Below are 23,407 nucleotides of genomic sequence, written 5' to 3' on the forward strand. Positions count from 1 at the left end.
GCTGAAAAATCACCACACACTAAGATGGGGTTTTCTTGACAAATTCTATCACTTGGTAAATGCACAGAGTTACAAATTATCATCAAAGTACGACAATTAATGATGTCATGATCTTTGTTAAAGATATCTGCTTTTAATCTGTGTTTATTATACTATAAATAGGTATAGACATTTATTGATGGCACACTCTATTAGCTCAGCTGTTCACAATAGAATAAGATATTTCATATTATGCTCAATCTTAATTTATTTTTGAGTATTTTTAGGCACACCAATATAGGAAATTGCTAAGCAGTGTTACAATACATGTATATATTAGAATAATTAATTCTTTTTAGTTAGTTACCTTTAGTTGTTCTATTAATGGTCATTTAGTTCGTCATTTAGTTCTTTTAGTTTGTTTAATTGATTTAGTTTAACTATTGCTTCTTTATTACAAGACAGAGTTAACTTTTTAGTTATTTCGCTTTTAAATCTTTTTAGCTTTTTAGCTTCAGTTTAACGGTTCATTCTTTTTAGAACACCGTCTTGTAATTCTCTATATATACGTTGTATATTCATGAATAAATCATTCAATTATTTTTCATGGTATTAGAGCGCGTCAATGGGATTTTTTAGAGTTTGGCAAATTTTTTAATAAAAAATTCGTAAGCCGCTACCTGGAATTTATTTCCAAATTTTTTTTCGATTTTTTTATGAAAAAATTTGGTGAAACTTTTTGAGGGTTTTTATCTTTTGAAGATTTTTCGTGAGTTTTATTCTTCAGGTTTTTGGAGGGCATGGTTTTTTTAATCGGGGATTTGTGGACGAGTTTCTACTGCGGATTTGTTCTCCAAGGGCTTGTTTCTGATTGTGGATTTTTTTTTCTGGGAGACTGCGGATTTTTTTTCGTGGTTGTGGGCTCATGCCCTACGGTGGGTTTGGCATTTGTAAAATTGCGTGATTTTTTTAAAGAAAATCGTGACTTTGAAAATTACGATCTCTGTATCTGCGACCTGCACGATAATCTTTGTGGCAACACGCGAGGACCTAAATGCGATTTTTTTTGCTTTTTTCGATTGCGATTTTTTCAACCTCCGTGTTTTTAAATCTCTATTTTTCCGTCACCTCTCATCTCTATATTTTGGCTTGATGGCAGCGACGACTTAAAGTTTTTTGTGTACATGTTGTGTTTGTTCTTTCGTGCGTGATGGCAGGGATTCGGTTATTTCTTCTGTCGACGGTTCTTTGCATACAAACGCACGATTTTCATGATATATTTTCCGCCACTGCTGGTGTTTTTGGCGACCTCCTATTTGTGGGTTTCGTCTTTGTTCGGGCTTTGCAGAATAAGTCCTCACCATTGGCATGATTTTTTTGGGAAATAGATGACCTAGGCATGCTATTTTTGATGGTTTTTAATAATTTTTTTTTCCTAAAAAATATTAGGGTTCTGTAATTTGCGTATGAGGGTTACATCAGTCGGATGGAATCAGCTAGTCTTGGTCATTAACACTTTGCAGATCCTGGGAGGGTCTCTGCAACAGTAGAGTGTTCTTCCGTTTGTGATCAAAAGATCTGCAGTGTTTTCTGTAGGTTAGTTAGTTGATACAATGACCATTAAGGGAGGGTATTAGAATAATTATTTCTTTTTAGTTAGTTACCTTTAGTTGTTGTATTAATGGTCAATTAGTTCATCATTTAATTCTTTTAGTTTGTTTAATTAATTTAATTTAACTACTGCTTCTTTTATTAGAAGATAGGGTTAGCTTTTTAGTTATTTCACTTTTAACGCTTTTTAGCTTCAGTTTAAGGGTTCATTCTTTTTAGAACACCATTTTGTAATTCTCTATATATACGTTGTATATTCATGAATAAATCATTCAATTATTTTTCAGTATAAAACCATAGTCCGAATAGATCATTTATAAGGGCCTGAAAAGATTCTCTTAGTCAATAAGGGGTGTAAAACATGCTTAAAACATATCCAACAAATTTCCCATTTGTTAAAATCCTTTCATAAGGGCTTCAAGATATATAAAATCAGCTGCTAAGGGTAGTTATGTCTATTGTTTACCTGTACCAAGCTAACTTCTCAGTATTAATAGACTTCATCAAGGAGTCAACAATGTTCTTGAAGGCACCAAGCTTATCCAACAATGTTTTATCATCTTCAACCATGTCCCTAACAAAATGGTATAATGAATCAATGTGCTTTGTACAAACATGATATGTAGTGTTCTTTTCCAAACAAATTGCACTTTGTCTGCTTTCTATTTGTAGAGCTTGCTATAGGAAACCTACATTCAAACACAATTTTTGTAACAATTCAAGGTGCTTGCATTAATGAATAATTGCCTTGTACCCAGGTTTTGTAGTTGAGAGTGCAATTATTATTTGACTCGTTTTCCAGCTGACTGCTCCACAAAAATTTAAAAGCACAACCACTTGTACATCTTCAGCAATCAATATCTCCAGCCCAGTCACCATAAATGAAATATTCTACATTTACTAATCTTGTGGCCTAAGTCTTCCTTGGTAGGATATTACACAATCTGAATTGCCACAAATATTTAAAGATTCTCTTTACGATAGTTCAACTTTTGTTTCTTGGATTGAAATATATTTGCTTAAAACTTCCAGTGCATGGGTAATTTATACTTTGGTATGGACCATGGCATACTTTATACTTCCAACAACACCTGTATAAGTAAAATAAGACATGCCTTAAACATCCTCTTGTGGTTTGTTAGTAGTGCCAGTTATCCTTTAGGGGTGTGAAGTTTGGGGGGATAGCATGTCAAACCACAAATGGCGACAAATTGAAAGAATTCAAAAACATCTAATCATTAGCAGTCTCAAAGTCAAATCAACAATACCTTATAAGATTCTTTTAGTGGAAGCTGGTATGTTCCCAATTGAGGCCTCAATGGTAATTCGGTTGTTATGCTACTTAAAAAAGTGAGAAAATATGGATAAGAACCGCTGGTCCAAAATGATTGTTGAAGAGGAGTTAAGCCATAGAAAGAAGACTTGGAAGAAACAAAACAGCAAGTGGATGAACAAGTGGGACATGAATATGCACGACTGTCCTAGCACTAAAGAGGAGATTAAAAAGTGGGTATTAGAAAAATTCAGGGATGCCATGTGGACAAAACAATTAGGCCAAAAAAAAGCATACTATATTAAATAATTTAACCATACTTGGGAACATGATGAAAAAGCTTATTTTAGATGTACAATCAATGGAAAGGCCAAAATTTTATTTGCTCATTTGAGGACTGGATCTCATCATTTTGAGTTGTGAAACTGGCAGGTGGAAGGTGCCCAAAGAAGAGTGGGAAGAAAGGATGTGCATTTTCTGCAGCAAGAGGGTGGTAGAAACAGATGGCATTTCATCAAGGAGTGCACAGCATATGAGGATATTCATGGTCAGTTTGAGAATGATTTAAAGGTGGACAGTTTGAATGAACTTTTTGAAGAGACGAGGCTTCACAAAACAACAAGTTTCTTACTCAAGATTTGTAACGGAAGAAACAACATGGAAAAGAACTTGAAAATGGGTTAATTTTGGTTCGTGGTCCCTTAGACCGCTGGGTCTCATGGACATCATTAATATTCCTTCATTCATCCTTCATTCATTCATTCTATAGATAACTTTAAACCAACAGTAACAGGAATATTGATAGGTATAAATTGTCACATTTTCAACTTCTGCAATATAGTTGGAACATATTTTGTCTAATTTAACCAGAGGTTTCCACTTATACTATCTCTTTTAATTTTCATGCTGAAAATAAAGCTTGTGGTGACAAGATTCTTCAAATCCAACAGAGATGGCAGTTGAGATTTATCCTCATTCATCAATTTCTTTTCATTTCCACCTAACAAAATATCAGCAACATATAATACCATGAAAAAAAAATGATCACAGACCTGTTTGGAATATATTTGTTTCGCACAAATCCAAGCCACAAGAATAAGCATCAAACTTATGATACTACATCCTCTGAAATTGTTTTAGGTCAACAAGGGACTTATTTATCTGACAAACCAGGTCCTTTATTTTTAAGTGTACAATTTTCTGGCTCTTATGTATATAGATTTCCGTTAGGGGTGTAAAATTTGCAAAGTATAAAGAACATATTCAATAGATGCATATTAAAAACGATGTAAAATAATTTTCCCAATTCCAATTGCTTTGTACTTTTTATTAATTTAAAAACTATATTATGTACTGTTTTGGCAAACATATTTCATGATATTTTCCCATCATGCTAAATTTTTTGAGTGGTTCAAAAAATGCTTGATGAAGCAAAACTTGTATAGAATCAAAACAACCATATTGGTGAGATAGATTCAAAATTGAAGATCTGGTTAATCAAAATGGAAGTTTGTATCAGTGGTCTTCTGAGGTGGAATACCATTTAGGTGGTCAAGGGCAGAATTTCAGTAAGGTTATACAATCCTTAATTATATAGGAATCCCATAAAGATTCTTTTACTAAAGCTGAACTTTGACAGCATGTAATAAGAAGTAGGATGAATTTATGGTGAGATTAATTATTGTTTTAAATAGTTGATAGAGTAAAACAAGTAATAGTTCTGTTAAGGTTCAGGGAATTGTTGTTGGGTTCAACTTGTCCTTTCACCATTATTTCAGAATCACCATTGCAGAAGGCTATGAAGCAATCAAAATGATATCTCAGATTCTCAATATTTGTCATGATGTAAATTCTAAATGGTTTATGGAGTTCGATTGTCGTGTGTTAAACAGATTGCTAGGTTTATTTTTGAAAATAAAGTTTCCAATTATGTATGGAGTTTTGCTAGCAAGATGGCAAATCTCCTTGTTGAGAAAGATGCCAATCTTTCCTTTGGCATAAATCACCATAGGATGTGTTTAAACTTTAAAATCTAGGTTGTGATGAGTAGGATGGTTAAATTCAGAAATGAAGGAACGTGTAATGTAATTTTGATTGCATATTAATAATTAGTAGTATTAGTACGATAATTATCACTTTGTGTTCAAAGTGTCAAGAATGGCTGTAATGTGAATAGTGCAATTGTTTAGTAAGAGTGGGATGAAGACTATCTGTGTAGGAGGTTGGGCCATGAGTCAACGATGCATCTGGTTCATAAGTGTCCACATAAGCTTGTAATGTGTTCTCATGCAGTGGAAATTGTAGGTGGTTGTAGGTAGTTGGCATATATGTCTTTGGTCATGTGGGGGTGAATTAAGTCACAAGGTAGTATTTGAATCAAGGGTCATAATGTTTCACACAACATTATTCTCCGCATGTGGTCAAATGTATTTTTGGTCTTTTTAAATTTATCATGTATTTAACATTGGTTTTCAATATATGATTTTGGGAAGACTTAATCAAGATATTGCAATATATTGTGGATTGTAAGACTTTGTAGTTATATTTCCTATAGCAAATGTTATTGAGGATCAATATATTGTAGAAATCTGGCATATATTAGTGATGGAATGAAAGGTAGGGAGTGCAACATTACATGGATCTTAGATACGTTGTTATGCATATTCTTCATGTATGTGATTATGGTAATGTTTTGAATGCTTGTCTCTTATCGGTACCTCCACAAAACTTTCACCAATCAAGTTTGTAGCCTTTAAATCATGTCATTCTTGTCAAGCTATCAATGTTTACTAGTTTATCCTTCTTTCCAAATGTTCTTGTCATCAGATGTTGGCCTGGTTTGTCTACTAACAACATTTGTAGATTGATCACAAATGTGGAATGGCAAACAAAAGGGAATCGGGCTCTTAAAGGTTGACACCTACAACATGAAACTGGGTATGATGCAAATCAAGTTTGTAGCCTTTAAATCATTTTATTCTCGTCATCAATATCAACTAGTTTATCTTTCTTACCAAATTTTCTAGTCATCACATGTTGGCCTAGTGTATCTACTAACAACATTTGTAGGTTGGTCATGAATGTAGAATGGCAAACACAAGGGAATCAAGTTTTTAAAGGTTGATAGCTCCAATATGAATATGAAGCAATTATAAAGACATGAATTTGAAATCAAGGTTACCAAAAGGCTAATGAATCCTCTAGCACGCAATTCAAATTGCATGAATAAGAAGTGAGAATTGGAAAAATGCATGCCAATTTTCAAGTGTTTAAAAATTGTGAAAGAAATTTTGCAATTTTATAGTGGCAAGACTTGTCTAAAATGGTGATCAAGGTGGTAGAGGGGTAAAAAAAAGTGCACTAAAGAGAGAAGGGAACCAGAAAATTTAACTATTGGCTCAGGGTGACAATGATAGGGTTAAAAGTGTGGCCAGTGAAAAGAATTTGGGAAAATCAGTCAAGTGATGCTATTCTTGGGTGGGAATGCAAGTCCAAAACCATGCATAAGGTGGCAAGTGGTTAAGTGAAATGTGCTAGCAGCAAGGAGGGGGGTTTTTTAGTTGTAAAGTTGCACTTTTGAGTGGCAGTTTCCACATAAAACATTTCCATCACTTAAAGATCAGGAAATAAAGACTTTGGCACACTGTTTCAGTGGCATAGCTAAGGGAAGACCATGACAAAGGTGGTAGTAACTTTTTAAAATTTTGTAATGCTTTGAAAGAACTTGTTCAACATAAGAGGAGTCCACATTTTCTTCCGGCTTTTTCTTTCTTCTTTTGTTTTCTTCCTGCAGAATAGCCATGGTGATAGTCGAGCACTCCATCATCTCCTTAGTATTAGTCAATATTTTGGCCACCATTTCCTCTAGCTGCATAATTCTTTTGTTGTTTGCCCCTTTTTCCTTATTTTTGTTACTCCTTTACCTCTAAGCTTGTATGCTTTGGTTATGCTGATCATTACTCCCTCGTGTTTCCTGTTCATTATTTGCCATCTGATAAGATTCTGAGAGTGGATCAGACTCAGGAACCAAAGAGATCGAGTCAACCTCCTTACTATTATAAATAGGGTCCTATCATCCTGGTCACTACTTTTCCCTGACTTAGAGAGCACTTCCTAGATGTTTATGTCCTTATTACTTTCTTCTTTTCCCTTTATATTTTCAATTTCTTGCATGTTGATAGCTGCCTACTGAACAGATTTTGTATGCTTTTACTCATTGTTATACCTCTTTCCTTTTTTGTTTATTTATTTCTCCCTTAACCATTTCTTCTTTCAAATCTGTGTGAAAGTAAAGGCATTCTCTGATTTTTTATTAATGAAAAGGTCTTTTGTTCTTTTAAGGAAATTTTGAATTTCACAGCCTTACTTGTCATAATTACCATTTATGCAACGAACATCCAATTTCAAGGGCTCATCCATAATCCAATTTTTGTAATTTATTACTTTTATTATTTGATTTACAATTTATTTCATATCTTTCTTTTGTGCAGGCTTCGATGGATGAAACTTTCTCAAGTTTTAAACTAATTTCTTGCTAGTACTTTGAATCATAGTAGAAATACTCACCAAGGCCCAAAAAAAAACTTGACACTTAAAATTTGCTTAAATTTAATTAGAAATGCCTTTTTTTTGCAAAATTCATTGAGGAGATGCATCTAATGAGTCAATAAATGAGTACATAAAAGAAACAAGATGAGTCTATAAAAGAAACAAGTTGAGTCTAGATATATTTGATTGATTTACATGCAAATTGGGTACAAAATGGCATAGCAAATTGTTGTTGTAAAACTAAAAGTAAATACTAAATCAATCAAATATATCTAGACTCAAAACATTTTCTCCATTTTGAAGTCAACCTGTCAGTAGTGGCAATATTTTTGTGCATTTCATCCATCTCAGTCTCAAAGGTATTAGTGTGCATCTGCAAGTGACACAATCCCGTGAAGGATTCCAAAGAAATATTTTGAGGGTCCCTGATGTTTTTCTGATAATTCTCCTTGAACTGGCCCATCATTTCACCAAGTTCTCATACATTCTCCTCAAAGCTATTTATAAGATCAATATCCAGAGCACAAAGATTATTCTTTATTTTCAGCATATCATTCAAATAGTGTTTTAGGGCATCATCAATGTCACTAATATAATCTTGATAGATCCTTTCTTTCCACTCCAAGGCTTCTCACCTGGTAAGATCAATTTCCTTAGGATGTGCTACTAATGTTTCGGTCATCAGAATGGGAGGGTTCAATGTGGTGAGCTCAGTAACCTTAGAAAGTACAAATATGCTCCCATGTTCTTTTCTAACCTGGTGTAGCTCAGCTAACTATTCCTTTCTTTTATTCCAAATATTCACATACAACACCTTGAACTTAGTAATATAGCTAACACCAATCCTATACATTTCATCTATCCATTCAGTGATAGCTTTAGCATATCCTAAATTACCTTTGACCTTTTTCACAGTATCTAGCATAGATGGACTACTCGCCGAAAACTCGGTGAGTTTTCAAAAACTTGCGGCGAGTATTTACGACTATTACTCGTAGAGTTCTTAGGAAAAACTCGGGTTTTTGGCGAGTTTTGCACAAAAAACTCGGCAAGTTTCTAGGAAAAACTCGGCTACATTAAAAAAAAAGGCCCAAACATGTCAAAAATTATCTAATTTTTTTTTTCGGCAAGTTTCTAGGAAAAACTTGGCTACATTAAAAAAAAAGGCCCAAACATGTCAAAAATTATCTAATTTTTTTTTTTCAAGTCTCATTCTATTCATTAGAATATATACATGACTTATACTTTAAGTTATATTTCATGTATATATTGACAGGATGTTTGAGAGTGGTTTCAAATCTCTAGGAGTTATAATGCAAATTCTAGGTTTTAGAAGATCTTTTAAATTTTCAGACAGTCAAATTTCAGTAATCAACAGGCTCCTATTAGCATTCTCTCGCTCTCTCTATCTCACTCACTTTATCTGTCTCGAATTTTAGACCTATCTATCTCCCTATCACTCTTCCTCTATCCCCCTCTCTACCACTCTCCATCTCACTCTTTCCTCTCTCCCCCAAGATCTAGACCTCTCTCTCTAGCCCTCTCTTTCTCACCCTTAGACCCCCGCGAGAGGTGCTACCCTCAACCTAATTTTATTTTGCAGATGCTTGGTGGCAAAGTTGAGGTGGAAATACCCCAAATCTCAAAAGTTTTCCCTTAGAATCTTATGTCAGCCTTTTAGTTCATCTAGTTGTGAGCGCAATTGGAGCTTGTTTAAGGCCATCCACACGAAGAAGAGGAGCAAGTTAGCCCAAAAATGCCTTAATGACCTTGTCTTTGTGCAATATAATCTTCGGTTGCGCATAAGGAAGGTAGAGGAAGCACCAACTGGTCCAATTTATTTGGATGATATAGATCCTTACAGTGATTGGACAGCGTAGGAGTAGCCTCATTGTTTACAGAGGATGACATCAATGATTTGGAGAGGCAAGTTACGAAAGAGGAAGGGGGTGGATTTGGTTTCACACTGGATGACATTGAGGAGGATGAGTCATTGCCAGTGTTAGGTGCAGCTAGAGGCAGAGCTACATCCAGGATGGAGGACGAGCCACAGCCTGAGCCAGTCATACCGAGTGAGGAGGCACAGTCACGTGGCACATCCACAATAGACTTCTAGGACTAGACCCTCTAGTTCTACCTCTCCCCTAGTTTTTACTAGAGCTGGGAAGAGGAAGATGTAATTCTATTGATGTATTTACTTTTAGTTCTACACAAACTATTTCCTATTTTGCTTCTAGCCATCAACATTTCTCATTAGGATGTGATTTTGTACCCACTTTGCGTTTAAATATAGCTTGTTTCTTTTGTGTTCTCATTTATTGACTCATTGGATGCATCTTCTCATTAGATTTTGCAAAAAAAATGCATTTTTAATTAAATTTAAGTGTGTTTTTAAGCTGCCGAGTTTTTCCTGAGTTTTTTTTTCAGCCCTTGGTGAGTTTTGCTGAGTGGCAAGTAGTTCATCTATGCATCAAGTCCCTGCACATGTGAAGTTGAAGCCTCCCCAGTTGCAGGATTTATAATAGATGAAATGAAATCCTTCAATGACTGCACTTGGGATTGTAGCTCTAGATTCTTTTTCTTCTGTTCTTGAGCCCTCTTAATCAATGCATGGACTAAAAAGTCAGCATGGTAGACGTCCCCTTCCAAGGTAGAAGGTCCCATATCCACATGACCGATCTTATAATCCTTCTTCGTTATATCACTTGCGCTCACATCTTTAATAGGATCAACGATCTCTAGGAGCTGGTGACCAGATACAGGATCAAAAATGATCCGAGACATCCGCTTAGCCTTTTTAGGCTTGCGAGACCTCTGTAGCAGAAGTGCAACTGTATCTATCTCATCGGAAATAGGGGTGGACACTTTCCTGTTCTTCTCTACCTCTGTCTACAGCCATGCTGGAGAGGTTGTTTCAAGCCTTGACTCTTTATTAATAGTGTTGGGGGTGTTTTGCACAAGATAGAAGGGAATTCCAAGCAAATCCGAAAGAATGATAATCAATTATTTGTTGGTAAATACCTTCAGAAGCAACAAGAGGAGATTTCCCTCTAGATGGCGTAATTCTGTCATCCCACTCACAAGTTGATTTTAGCCTAGCAACAATTTCTTTAGGTTTCTCCCCATCGCCGCTTGACTGAGAACCTCGGGTTGGTAACTTATTTGCAGATTTGGCTGCTAATGCTGGAACAGGGGAAGAGGAAACTACCCCTTGCTCTCTACGGGATGATGACCTTTGGATCTGTGAGGAGCTGACATGTTGTTTCCACTTGCCATTTAACCAGTCGGATGTTCTTCTCAACATTGGAGCAGTGTGAACCATTAGGTCTGAGACCTCCTCTTTGGACCAATCAACTTCTGTGGAGGCTGCATTGACTAGAGTATGATACTCTGGGTCCAAAATGACCTCATCCTCAATCACATCATCAGGAACATTAAAAGAAATGCCAAGGGTGTGAATTTGCCGCAAAGAAAGTCTCATGAAACTTCTTTTGAACACATCAACATCTTCTAAACAATCTTCCCATAAATCCTCGAGTTCAAGCCGATTCATATAACCTTTGACTCCATACAAATTTTGCTTCACATATCCCTTGCTGTCAAAACTATTTCTAGACGACAAAGATTGAAAATGAAACTTCTCTAAAATTGTTTCCATAGCCTTAGCGACACCATTTGTTTTGCAAGAGAAATGAGGTGCGGACAACGGGAAGGGGCATCCTTTCTTTCCCATGTTCAGATATTTAACATTCACCACAACCATCTGGCGGCAAACTTCCAGGAAAATAATAGAATCAGATGGAAAATGAGGCAATTTCAACGGGGCCTTTTCAAAACCCCCAATTCTAAGGTATGTGAACCTGTTGAATTGGGTGAAGAAACTTCCAAACTTCATCACAAAGGTAGCAGAGTCACGGGAAATCCATAAACCAGGGTTTCCTTCTAACTTTCTGACCATACTCATCAAGAATACATCATTGACACGGGAAAAAGCCTGCATACCCTTACGCATGGTGAGCTGGGGAAACTTTCGGTAGACGGGTACAAATGCAGGGAGAGGATGATGCAATTCCAACCTCGACCAAGCAAACTCTTGACTAGCTAGTATGAAAATCAGATATGAACACATATGAAAGGCAAGGGACTGACATAAATTCTGCAATTGTTCATGCAAATGATAGCTAATGATAGAAGCCTAGTCAATAAAACTTCTGGGAGCACAAATCATCAGGATAAAATGACACATCCAAAATTCAAAAGAATCAGTGCAAGCATTCCCTACAACATGATCTAGGAGGACTATAATCTCTACAACTTCATTCTTAAAGTGCATTCTTTTCAATTTAGCAGGCAATTTTGACTTACCTCCTTTTTTAGACTTTAACCAATTTCTGGCAATGTAGTTCATACACTAGTCTCGTGCATTTTGAAATACTCTTCACCAGCTAGAATGGACATGTCTTCAAAAGCTTTCTCTGAGGAAGGCACAAAGCACGAGAGACGCTTTTAGCATTAATCCGTGCTACAACCCTACTTTCGTCTGCTCAGATTTCTTGTTTCTCTAGGTTATATCTTTAAGAGCCTGCAATGATCAAATCTGCACAAGGCACAATAGCCAAAAAACCAGCTACGAAAGCCAGGCCACACTGAAAAATTCTTTCCCGCAATGGCACCCTCTCACCTCCTTCAAGCTCTTGTAGGAAAGTCTCTAGGTTCAATTGTTCTACTTCTGTGTCTCGCACACCTACCCAGTGGTTTTGTATCACACTCTGCATGGACACAAGCTAGATAATGCACTTTTTGAAAACTTGGAAGTGAGAGCTGGTTCAAAAATTATCCGCCACCCCGTTTGTGTCCTCGAGTGATGTGACATGCCTTAAATGCTGCGTTTACTTTGCCTTTTTAAACGCCCCTTTATTTTTGCTTGTTCTTGCTGACAAGGCAAATGACGTTAGTTCGTACAACAACTTGATGCAAAGACGACGCCTCAAGACCTAGGTGAGACTGACAAGTCGCTTAGTTGGGGAAAATATGAACTTATGAACCTACGGTCGGGACTTACAAACTTTCCACAACCCCCACTAGAGCGACCAAAGCACAAGACAATGGGAGATCGGGCAATCGGATACTTTCAAAACTTCCTAACCCTGCGACAAGCTTGGAAAAGAGACAAATCATGCGACAAAACTTTGAAAACTCATAAAGCCCGCAACAGGGAGTATGAAAAATGGAGCGATAAGGAAGTACTTAGAAAAACTTTGGATGGCAGTTCCAAAATTAAAAAAAAAGGGGGGCAACATATTGGCTCTGAATGCTGATAGGAGCCTACTGATTATTGAAATTTGACTGTGTCTGAAAATTTAAAAGATCTTCCAAAACCTAGAATTTGCATTATAACTCCTAGAGATTTGAAACCACTCTCAGAGATCCTGCCAATATATACATGAAATATAACTTAAAGTATAAGAAATACTTAAATGTTATATTTGATGTATATATTTTGATGAAGAGAATGAGACTAACTTGAAAATAAAAACTTTAGATAATTTTTTGACATGTTTGGGCCTCTTTTTCTTATGCAGACGAGTTTTTGCCAGAGATTAGCTGAAAAACTCGGCAAGTTTTTCCCAAAAACTCTGCAAGTTTTTTCTCATTATTAGCCTTTTCTTAATTTTTAATTTATTTCTTGTCATTTTGGAATTCCAAGACTTTGTGTTGCAGATATCAAGGTTGAAATTAGTTTTAGTTTGTAATTTGAAAGTTGAGAAATATTGCAAGACTTTGTGCTCGTGATAATTCCCATTTTAGTCTCAAAAGTGTATTATGTTTGCGGACTTTGCGCCGCTGTACGTTGCTCTTGTTCGTAGAAGTTATTATTATAAAAGGGTAGATAGGATTTCAGATAGTCAGGACTTTGAGCTTGATATTGTTTTCCTGTCTTGGAGAAAGTGAGGGAAGTCTTTGTGCTTTCAGGAAATTTCATTTCTTCTCTCTCATTTTGCATTATAAGTTATTGCTGTTATTTATTTCCAATTGCTATTTCTTTTCTGTGAAGAGAAAAGAATATAGTTTTTCTTGAAAGAAGAAGAAAGATTGTTGTCTCACCCATATTAGATTAGATTAGTTAATAGATAGGGTGAGCCCTCCCTAAATTAGGAGAGTATTATACTCACACACTGTGGCTGAAACCACAATTTTGCACATCCCCCAAGTGTACAAAATTTTCAACAAACAGTTAGTAGCAGCATTAGCTATAAAACCTGCCCCTTTTCTGTTTGTCTGCAAAATATAAAACCTCCTCCCTTTGCTTTTTATATTGTTTCTGTTGGGTAATTTTGTTCTTGTATTCCAGTTTTTGATGATACTTTCCTCTTGATTTGTATTTGTGCTCTTGTTAGTTCTTATTTTGCATTCTTTATATTCTCTGAGATAGTGTTGCTGGCTACAAATCTTAACTGGTTAAGCTTTTTTTCTTTTTCTTTGAATATTCAATTATTTCTCTTTGTCCAAATTCTCAAGCCGCATGGGGAGGTATTTGTGTCCATATCCCAATTAACAAAGTATTTTATGAGGGATCCATCCAATAAAATGTCTATCAAATCTTTGGATATGACCCATTAAATTCCCAATTTTTTGAACGCATTTCCTCACATCTCACTTGAGTAGGAACAATGTAAAAACAAATGATTGATATTTAACATAGAGTCCACTTGTTTGGGAATTAAAATTCCCTTTTATTCAGGTTATCTTGAGTTAAGATATTTTTATGAACTATAGCTTACCAAAAAAGGTTTATTTTTGGTGTAAGATTTGAGTTCCAGATTCTTTTCAAGTTGAATTCAGTATAGATTTTCTCTCTGAGAATGGAAAAACTTGTGTAAGTAGTATAGTTTTTTGTTGGATGGTGGCACCAAATTCTTTCATCTTTTGCTTCGTTAGGAGGGATACAAATTTGAACTTCTCTTTGGAGTACTTCAGCATTTATATAAAGACCATCAGTCACAACTGTTTGGTTTTGAAAATGTTTCCATTCTCTGCCGCATCCATGTTGGGTAGCCTATCCCTTTATAGAATGCCCAAATATGTTGGAAAGGTAGCCTTTTAAATTTGAGAATTTTTGGTTTGAGGATAGAGGTCCTCCGTCTAACCAAGCATTTTTCCAAGAATCAATCTTGTCTCCCCTTCCCATTCTCCATTTTAAACCTTTTAGTAGGAGTCCTCTACTTTTTAGAATATTATTCCATATCAATGAGCCTTTGGGAGCACTTGTGGTGGTTAATAAGTCTCTCTCTTGTAGGTATTTTGCCTTAATGATGTTGCACTAGCCCTTATTTTCTTTTACCATTGCCCATCCCAGTTTACACATTAAAGATTTATTAACCATGCTTATCTTTTTCAACCCTAATTTCCCTTTGCTTTTTGGTTGACAAACCATATCCCTGTTTACTGGTGCCATTCTTTATTTTTCTTCCCTTTTTGTCCAAATAAACTTTTTCTGTATCTGCTCAATCCCTTTCGCTTGGTAAGCAGGAATTTTAAAAAGGGATAAATAATATATTGGTAAACAAGGCTTTAAAATTTGGTATTATCCTACTTGGCTTAACAGTTTGCCCTTCCACCTAGCAAGTTTTTTCTGGATCTTCTATTATGCCATTCCAACTTGGTATTTAGCAGGTAGATTTTCAAATAGGCAACCTAGGATAAAATTGATTTTTCTTGTAGCTTTTGTTTCGTAGTAAAGAAGAATATTTTGCTATTTTCATAGTTTATATTCTGACTTGAGACAAGCATAATCATTTATAACCTTCTGGCTTCTTCCAATACCTAGCTTCAAGAATAGAAAAGTTGCCAAACAGAATGGTGTCATCCACAAATTGCTGGTGTGAGGGTTAAAGACTTGTTGGATTGATTCCCTGCAAATTTATTTTGAAGGTGTGCCTAGAGATGTTTCTTCCCAAACCTCAGCCACCTGAATAAATAGGTACGGAGACAAAAGGGTCGCCTTGTGTTGTGACGTTTTCACACATCGCCCCATTGCAAATGGGGACCCATGTTTTTTGCTTTTTAGGGTTTTTTTTTTTTTGGTCTTTTAGGGTTTTGTAAGCTAGCCTTTGCATTTTGAGTGTCGCCCAGGTGATCACATGGATAAGCAAGTCCGGCTTGAGTGATGTCTTGATCCTGAAATTTGGCTAAGTCTGGAATGTCCTGATCCTGAATTTGACTAAGTCTGGAATGTCCTGATCCTGAATTTGACTAAGTCTGGAAATTGAAAAACCTCAAAAAACTAGATTTTGCAATATAACTCCTGGAGGTCTGAAACCACTCTCAAACATCCTGAAAGTATATATGGAATATAACTTAAAGTATAAGATACTTAAATGTTATAATCCATAAAAATTATCCTGATAGAGAGTTCAAAAAGTCAAATTTCGCTCCTGTCCTTCACTGAGGACCCAGAGCGAATTTCGCTCCTGTCCCTCTCCAAGGGTCCAAGGCGAATCGCTCATGTCCCTCACCAAGGGTCTAGAGCGAAAAAGCTTAGTGGAGTCATTCCTGACCTTGTTTGGACAAATTGAGACATCAAAGGCATGATGGAGGACAAAATGAACGTGATAGAGCATCCAGACTTGATCAAAAACAATGAAATGATGAAGTTTTTGCCTAGAAGGTCAAATTCGCTCCTGTCCCTCACTGAAGGATCAGAGCGCTTTTCTTTATATGCACAATTTTAGACCTTTTTTGGATATTAACTTTTATTCATAGCATGAAGTAAGATGATATCTTCCTTAGCCAAGACTTTTTTTGATGAAAATTGTAACGATTTGGCCTAGAGAGCAAAATTCGCTCCTGTCCCTCACTGAAGGACCGGAGCTTGTTTCTCAAAATTTTACTGTCCTTGCAGGATCAAGACGATTTTTGGATTGGAAGAGATAAAGGGAGGCATGTTCTTTCCGTTGAATATAATTTGAAGAATTTCGCAAACATGGAAATTTGCCAAGAGCAAAAATCGCTCCTGTCCCTCACTGAAGGACCAGAGCTTAAAATCTAACATTGCCTTGTCCTTGCAAGATTTCAACAATTTCGCGATTTGAGGAGAACCAAGGAAGTGCACTTTATCAGTTGAATATAACTTGAAGCTGCCGATGTAAGGAAAATGGACTCTAGAAGCAAAATCGCTCCTGTCCCTCTGCCAGGGACCAGGGCGAAATTTGATGTTAGCTCCCGTCCCTCTCCCAGGGACCAGAGCGAATTTCCTTATAGGGCAAAATTTGGGCGAAGATCAAGTGAAGATTAAGTTTGAAGCAAGTAAAGAGGGTGTAACGAACCCATTGAAGATAATTTGAAGATTGTAAAACACCGAAGCGAGGCCCATATTTGCCTAGGCGCTCATGTCCCTCAGCCAGGGACCAGGGCAAAATATTAGTTATGTGGCTTTTCCTCCAAGTTTTAAATCAATCCAGGCCAAGGTACAAGGGGGCGAGGATGTTTGGAACGCTTCGAAGAAGAACAAAGTTGCAAAGACCATGAAAAGTGATGAAATTACCCAAGTTCGCTCCTGTCCCTCTCCTAGGGACCAGAGCGAAATGTCCAAGTATGCTTAAATTTTGAATGCCACTTCCTTTTCAAACGTTCAAGAAGGAGTAAGGGACACCATTTTATACTTTGAAGACAATCGAAAGTTGATAAGAACAAGGATTAGCCCAAGGAACAAAGGTTCGCTCCTGTCCTTCAGTCAAGGACCAGAGCGATTTCTATGAAGACCATCATCCCGTCCAAAAAACCATGCCAAGGCAAAGTTATACAAGATCGAATATGTCCTTGGAAGGATGATGGACAAGGAACCAAACATCAAAAGGTGACTAATTTGAGCTAAATGCAAGGTTCGCTCCTGTCCTTCAGTCAAGGACCAGGGCGATAATGGTTCTAAGAGGCATTCATTTACAAAATAGAATCGATCAAGCTCAAGGTTCCCAATTAAAATGCCAGTTTGGACGTAAGGGAAGTGACTTTGAACGTAAAAGGCGAGAAATTCAAGAACAAAATGCTAAAGCGCTCCTGTCCCTCTGCCAGGGACCAGAGCGATGAGGTTAATATTCATTATTCTTCCCATGTCTAGGCGCCAACATCATTTTCAAATTGCATTAAATGCTAAATTTCGATGAACCTTGATATTTTTTTTTGGCATTTAATGGGTGCGCACAAGGCATTTAATTGATTAATTTAGCCTTTTAAAAATCATTAATTACGAAGGCATTTAATTAATTAATTATTAATTTAATCAAATAAGAGGGAGAACGCTTGGGTTTTATTTTTATATTTATACAAAAGTCGGCCTCCTTTTATTTTAATTTTTTGTTATTATTTGCCTTATTTTCAAGTTGGCCTAGAGGTAATTAAAGAGGTGAGCGCTTATATAAGGAGGGTACTTTGAAGCATTTCAAATCATCATTTAATCATTCATTTGCATGCGATTTTGGAAGACAAGGAAAAGTGCGAAATTTCCATCCAAGGAAGAGTGCGAATTTGGTTAGAAGTGGAGCGAATTCTCTATCAAAGCGTTGAAGTCCTCAAGGTGGTGAAATTAAGTAAGGAGGTGCATTTTATCCAAGGGAGAGCTTTGATCTACACTTTGCCTAGCCAAAATTCATCTATTTTTTAGAGTTAATTCTCAAGAAGAGGTATGGCAAAATCATCTTGACACCCTTATTCAAGATTTGATTTTTTAAAGCATTTTTGGGAAAAATCTAAGTATTACATGGTTAATTAGGAAATGATAACTCAAGATTTATCATGAAGTTTCCTAATTAAAATCTTGAATATTCCTTTTAAAGTTTAATTTTTAGATTTCAAGATATATTACTAATTTTGAAATGTTGTGTAGGTATCAAGATGGCGACCCCAAGCTCAAAAGATCTACAAGTCAGAAGACTCTCCTCAAGGAAAATCAAGCCAGATCAAGGACGATCAAGCAAGGACAAGGGCGACCTCCTCCAGCCTAGCATCGACAAGGACGGCCTTCTTCGATCCAGCATCATCAGGATAAGGGCGACCTCTTCCAATCCAGTATTCCAAGACGAGGTACATCAATCATCCTGCACATCAAGGACACAAGAAGTCAGAACAAGGGTTCGTTGAAGAAGCAAATAATTCCAGATGAATTAATTAAAGCTAGCTTCTCAATAACACCAAGTTGAATATTTACCAAGTTACAAGTGTCAGACGAGGTGGCATCCCAGTCATCACTCCTCCAGTCAGTGTGGTCCACCTCAGCATGTCCAGATTCAATGTACCTAACTCATGGAAGGTGGCACAAACTCCGATGTACCTACCCCGGCTATCCATTGGTGGAATTTTCCAGAGAGGACATGTGTCCAAGCAATACAATTATATCATTGGTCAAGCATTAAATGTTATGTAATGGTTGTAACAAACCCTAATTAGGGTTTTCACTGTAAAATCTTGGCCATTGATCTCGAATTGATCTAAGCCATCGAATTGTATTGAGGGCACTATATAAGCTTTGGCATTTCATTTGTAAAGGCTAATTAGAAAGAGTTAGAATAGAAAAGGAGTGAGAATAATTAGAGATAGTATGTAAATAGTTGAAGCAGTTAGAAGATAGAAAGTAGTTAGAAAGTGATTAGAATAGCAATTAGAGTAGAGTAGAGAGAGAAGGCAAAGATTGTTGCCAAGAGGTTGTTGTAAAAGACTTGTAACTTCATTGAAGAAATGGTGAAATTTATGGGTCGATTCGACAATTTGCATGGTCTTTATACTTCTCACGTTTGATTTCATGTTATTAGATGAGTGAAAGAAATGTGCTTGATTGATGGTGGAATTCGTACATCCATACTACTAGCAGTTTGTTGATTGCAGACTTGCCTTGCGTAGTCAACTGGAATCATTCAGCTTAAGCCTAACTTCAGTTGTCGCTTCTTCATTGATATGCATCACCCTGATGGTGTCTATGCCTGCAGTGATGATTTGAACATCATAAAGCTTCCCTTCGAAGATCGCACTAGCCTTGTGGAGATGGTCCTGCGATGTCAAAACAAGACCTAGTTAGAGCTTCATCAAAGATCAATCATTGCTCCTACATTCTTAGTATTAGGATTAGATCCTCTCTTCGCCCTCATCTTTTTTCCTTTTTTCAAGTCAAAGTTAGTAAAATCCTGTGTTCCAGCAATATTCAAAGCAAATCAGAAGTTCAGGCATCAAATGTAAGTCCCCTTGTGATTCCAGCAAATCACATCATACCACAAAGAGCTTATCCACACGTAGAGACCCTACATACAAGAACCTTGAAGTCATCCTGATTGATCCTTTTTTGCGACATCTTCAGCAATCAGAGACTTTATTCAAGAGAGGATAAGGTACCCTTGGGTATTTTATTCTGTGTATGATTGTGTACAAAATACACGTCAACACCTTGCTTCAGCCCCCTTCCAATCCCAAAGAAGTCTCTGGAAACACAATTTATTAGTGTTTAGATTTGGGAATAGTGACACACTTCCCTATCAATTTTCTCATAACAGTTTTAGAACCACAAATAAGAAGCTCCAGTTAACCCTGTCATAATCTTTTGAAATATGCAATTTTAGAATCTTCCCTATTTCTTACTTTTATCCACTGACTGAATAATTTCTTGGGTGTTAATGAAAGCATCCAATATTTGTCTTCCCTTCACAAACCCTTTTTGGTTTTGGGATACTAAACATTTTGGGTGAGGTTGGATTTTGTTATCCAAAATTTTGGATAAAACTTTGTCCAAAACTTTGTAGGTTGCATTACATAGACTAATAATCCTGTAGTTAAACATGCTTTTTGGGTCATTTATTGTAGGAATCAAAACGGTAAAAGTGTTGCTCATTTGCTTCAAAATTGATTGTGCTTTGAAGAAACTGTTGGCAGCATAATAGGTCTTGACCAACTAGGGAACCTGCCTGACCTAGGAGCTTTAAAGGGGTCAAAAGAGATGACAACATTTGTCATTTCATCCTTTGAAACCTCTCTAGTCATGAAGTTATTGTCATTTTCAATCAATTTGGCTGGGATCACATCTAACATTTCTTCTATCATCTTTTGGTTTTGCTCCTCACCTAACTTTTTGAGAAACGATTGGAAGAATATTGAACTAATTTTACCATTTGTTCCTCCGAGTGATCAATATTTCCTTTTTCTATAGTCAGACTTGATATATTATTTCTTTTTCAATGTTTTAGAGTGGATTGGTGGAATAACTTATTGTTCTTGTCTCCTTGAGTGATCCAATTATTCTTGATTTCTATCTCTGAAATATTTCCTCTTTAATCAGCAGCCTTTGTCATTCATTTATCAAGGTAGATTCTTCTTTACTTAAACTTTCATCAGTATCTCCTTTTTCTATTTTGTCTTGTATTTCTTTTAACTTAGAATTTTTTTTTGTTCAAAGATATTTTCGAAAGAGGTTTTGTTTGAATCTTTCACCTTTGCTTTCACTCTTTTTTAGTTTGCCATCAGTCTGTACATAGCTGACCCAGTCTGGGGTTGGATTCACCATCTCTCTATACACTCTTGGAACTGAGTTTATGTTGACTACATAATTTCACATATGAAGGTATAGGGGCCTTTTCTTTTTGGGTCATTCCTGTTTAAGAATCAAAGGATTATGGTCAGAAACAACCCTAGACTTAGAAAAGAGATTTACATTTTCTATTATACTCCAAGCAGCAGAAATCAAGAATCTGTCTAGTTTAACTTGAATTAAATGATTACCTGTTCTTCTCTTTCCCAATCTCTCCAATTTCCTTTAGGTTACAATCTGCTTTAAATCTTTTATATGAGGGTGCAAGAACTTGATTATCCTTCTCACTTTTGGTTTTGGATTTTCCCTTAGTTCCCCCTTGCTTCAAAAATTCCTTTAATTAGGTTTCTATCTTGGGGAATTAAATTGTCCCTTTGGGAAAAACCTGGGTCTTCCCTTATCTTTTCCCCTTGATTAATGCACTTCTCTTGAGAAGGTTTATTCTTTGGAGAGTTGAACAACTTTAAAATGTCTTTATGGAAAGGGTAATGGTCTATTTTCTTGTCCTTAAAGGCCTCTTTATAAGAAACCGCCAAGGGACTAGTTTCCCTATGATTATCATTGAAGGGAGTTAGGGGAACCTGATTTTGATGTGTAGGTTCCACAGGATCCTTTATTCTTTTGTTCTACTGTCAACTTTTGCTGGACTCGACATTTTGTTATTAGATGCCCAAATTGTAAACATTTTGATAGCTAGAGTTTTCATAATGGATATTTTGAGTCCATTTTCCATTTTCCTGGATATTGGCACATGTTCTAGCAAAAACCAAGCTGTTTTTTAATTTTATACCTTTATCTATTGCTGGAAAATGGTCGTAAGAGTTAGCCATTCCTATAAACTTGCTTATCCTAGAATTGTAATGGTAACCCTCGTAGTCTTATCCAGATGACAAAACGCAAATGATTATAAATGACTAGCAACACATGTACATGCCATACAATTGGCAATTGATGGTAGTGACCACCCATTGATGATAGTGACTACCTAATGATGATTGATATGCTTTTGGTAAGTACACCAAACAACATAAAATAAAGCTTTAATTAACAAACATGATCTGTCAATGCAAAGGTCCCATTTGGGAGGATTTTAAATTTTCAAATAAAGGGAAGAAATTAAGAGTCAAAGAGAACATTTTTCAAGTTTATAATGATAAAGAGCACTATAATTGACTTCTGTAGTGCATAAGAATGTTAATATGGTTAATTGACTTCTGTAGTGCACAAGAATGTTAATATATGATGCTATGTGGTATTCTGAACTTATTTTCTGTTTTTTTATGATATTCATATGGATGAATCCAGCCTCAAGTTTTATTTTGCTGTATCCACGTACCTGAACCCCCGTACCCAAACTAGAATTCGTAACTTAGCCTTAGATTCATATTTATAGGAACTTATTTCATGATATGAAATTAAGCTATTGTAATCTATTGCCACGATTCTGAACAAGCCAAGGAACCCCTTGATGTGATGGTTAAGGGTAAACCTTAGAAATTCCCTGAGCAACCTAAGAGAAAAACACATATTTAACGTGAGTCAGCTCAGAAACTGGATACATGATGTTTTGATCATAATACATTGTAGGTGGATATTTAAGGTTGAAACAAAACATTAGTGCATGATTCAGGTGAAGACCACTAAAATGAAGACACACAAACTATTCTTTTGTCAACTCATAATCCATGACTTGTATGGGGTATGCAATCAACCGTAAGATCCAAATCAGCCAGTAGACCCATATAGTGAGTGCACAAAGGTACTTAACTGGTTTGTCAATAATGAAGATTGCATGCAATAACAACTCTCCATTGGCATATATCAAATTATCATTAAATGATAGATTAGAGAATATTGATATCTTCATGTTTTTTTCCATTTTAATTACTATGTAATTCAAATCTGTTTCATATTTTCTGCTAATATCATTATTATTCTATAAAGTAATAAGGTTTCTTTTTGGATTCCATACTTACTGAATGTTATCTTAATTCTTACATGTTATTCTTTGTAGGTCTTTGTCATTCATCCGAAGAATGATTTATATGGGCTTGGTTATGATCCGTTCAAAAATGCGCCAGAGTTTAGAGGTTTGAGTTATTTGTACATAATTATAATTTGAATATTTGGTTATGCTATTATTAGTTTTGGATGATAATCTCTATTTTCAGCTCTAAGGTTTCAATTTGTAAATTGTTCAAATAGTTACCTTTTTAACCTTTTTAGCTCTTTCTTTACCTGCTTTCTTTTTATAATAAAATATGTATGCTTAAAACTCTTTCATGTAGCAAGAGGAATATTTAACAGCTTGAGCCATTCTTTTGCTTGCCTACCATATATTTGAATTAGCATTTTGATGTGTTCAATTCACCATTCATGTCTTTTATCTCATTTTATTTGGGTTCCATGTTATAGACATTTGAAATTACCAA

At 36.0% G+C, this 23,407-nt stretch overlaps 1 protein-coding gene across 5 annotated transcripts in view; it reads left to right on the forward strand.

Annotated features, from left to right (window-relative positions):
- LOC131034975 (G patch domain-containing protein TGH) overlaps positions 1 to 23,407 on the forward strand; it is a 188,317-nt gene that overhangs the window by 56,569 nt on the left and 108,341 nt on the right. For all 5 annotated transcript variants that reach the window (XM_057966594.1, XM_057966593.2, XM_057966598.2 and 2 more), the window contains exon 9: positions 22,990 to 23,065. In XM_057966594.1, coding sequence (XP_057822577.1) covers positions 22,990 to 23,065 — 76 coding nt within the window. The remainder of the gene's footprint in view (positions 1 to 22,989; positions 23,066 to 23,407) is intronic.

Source organism: Cryptomeria japonica, chromosome 4 (genome assembly GCF_030272615.1).
Source record: "Cryptomeria japonica chromosome 4, Sugi_1.0, whole genome shotgun sequence".
NCBI classification, from domain to species: Eukaryota; Viridiplantae; Streptophyta; class Pinopsida; order Cupressales; family Cupressaceae; genus Cryptomeria; species Cryptomeria japonica.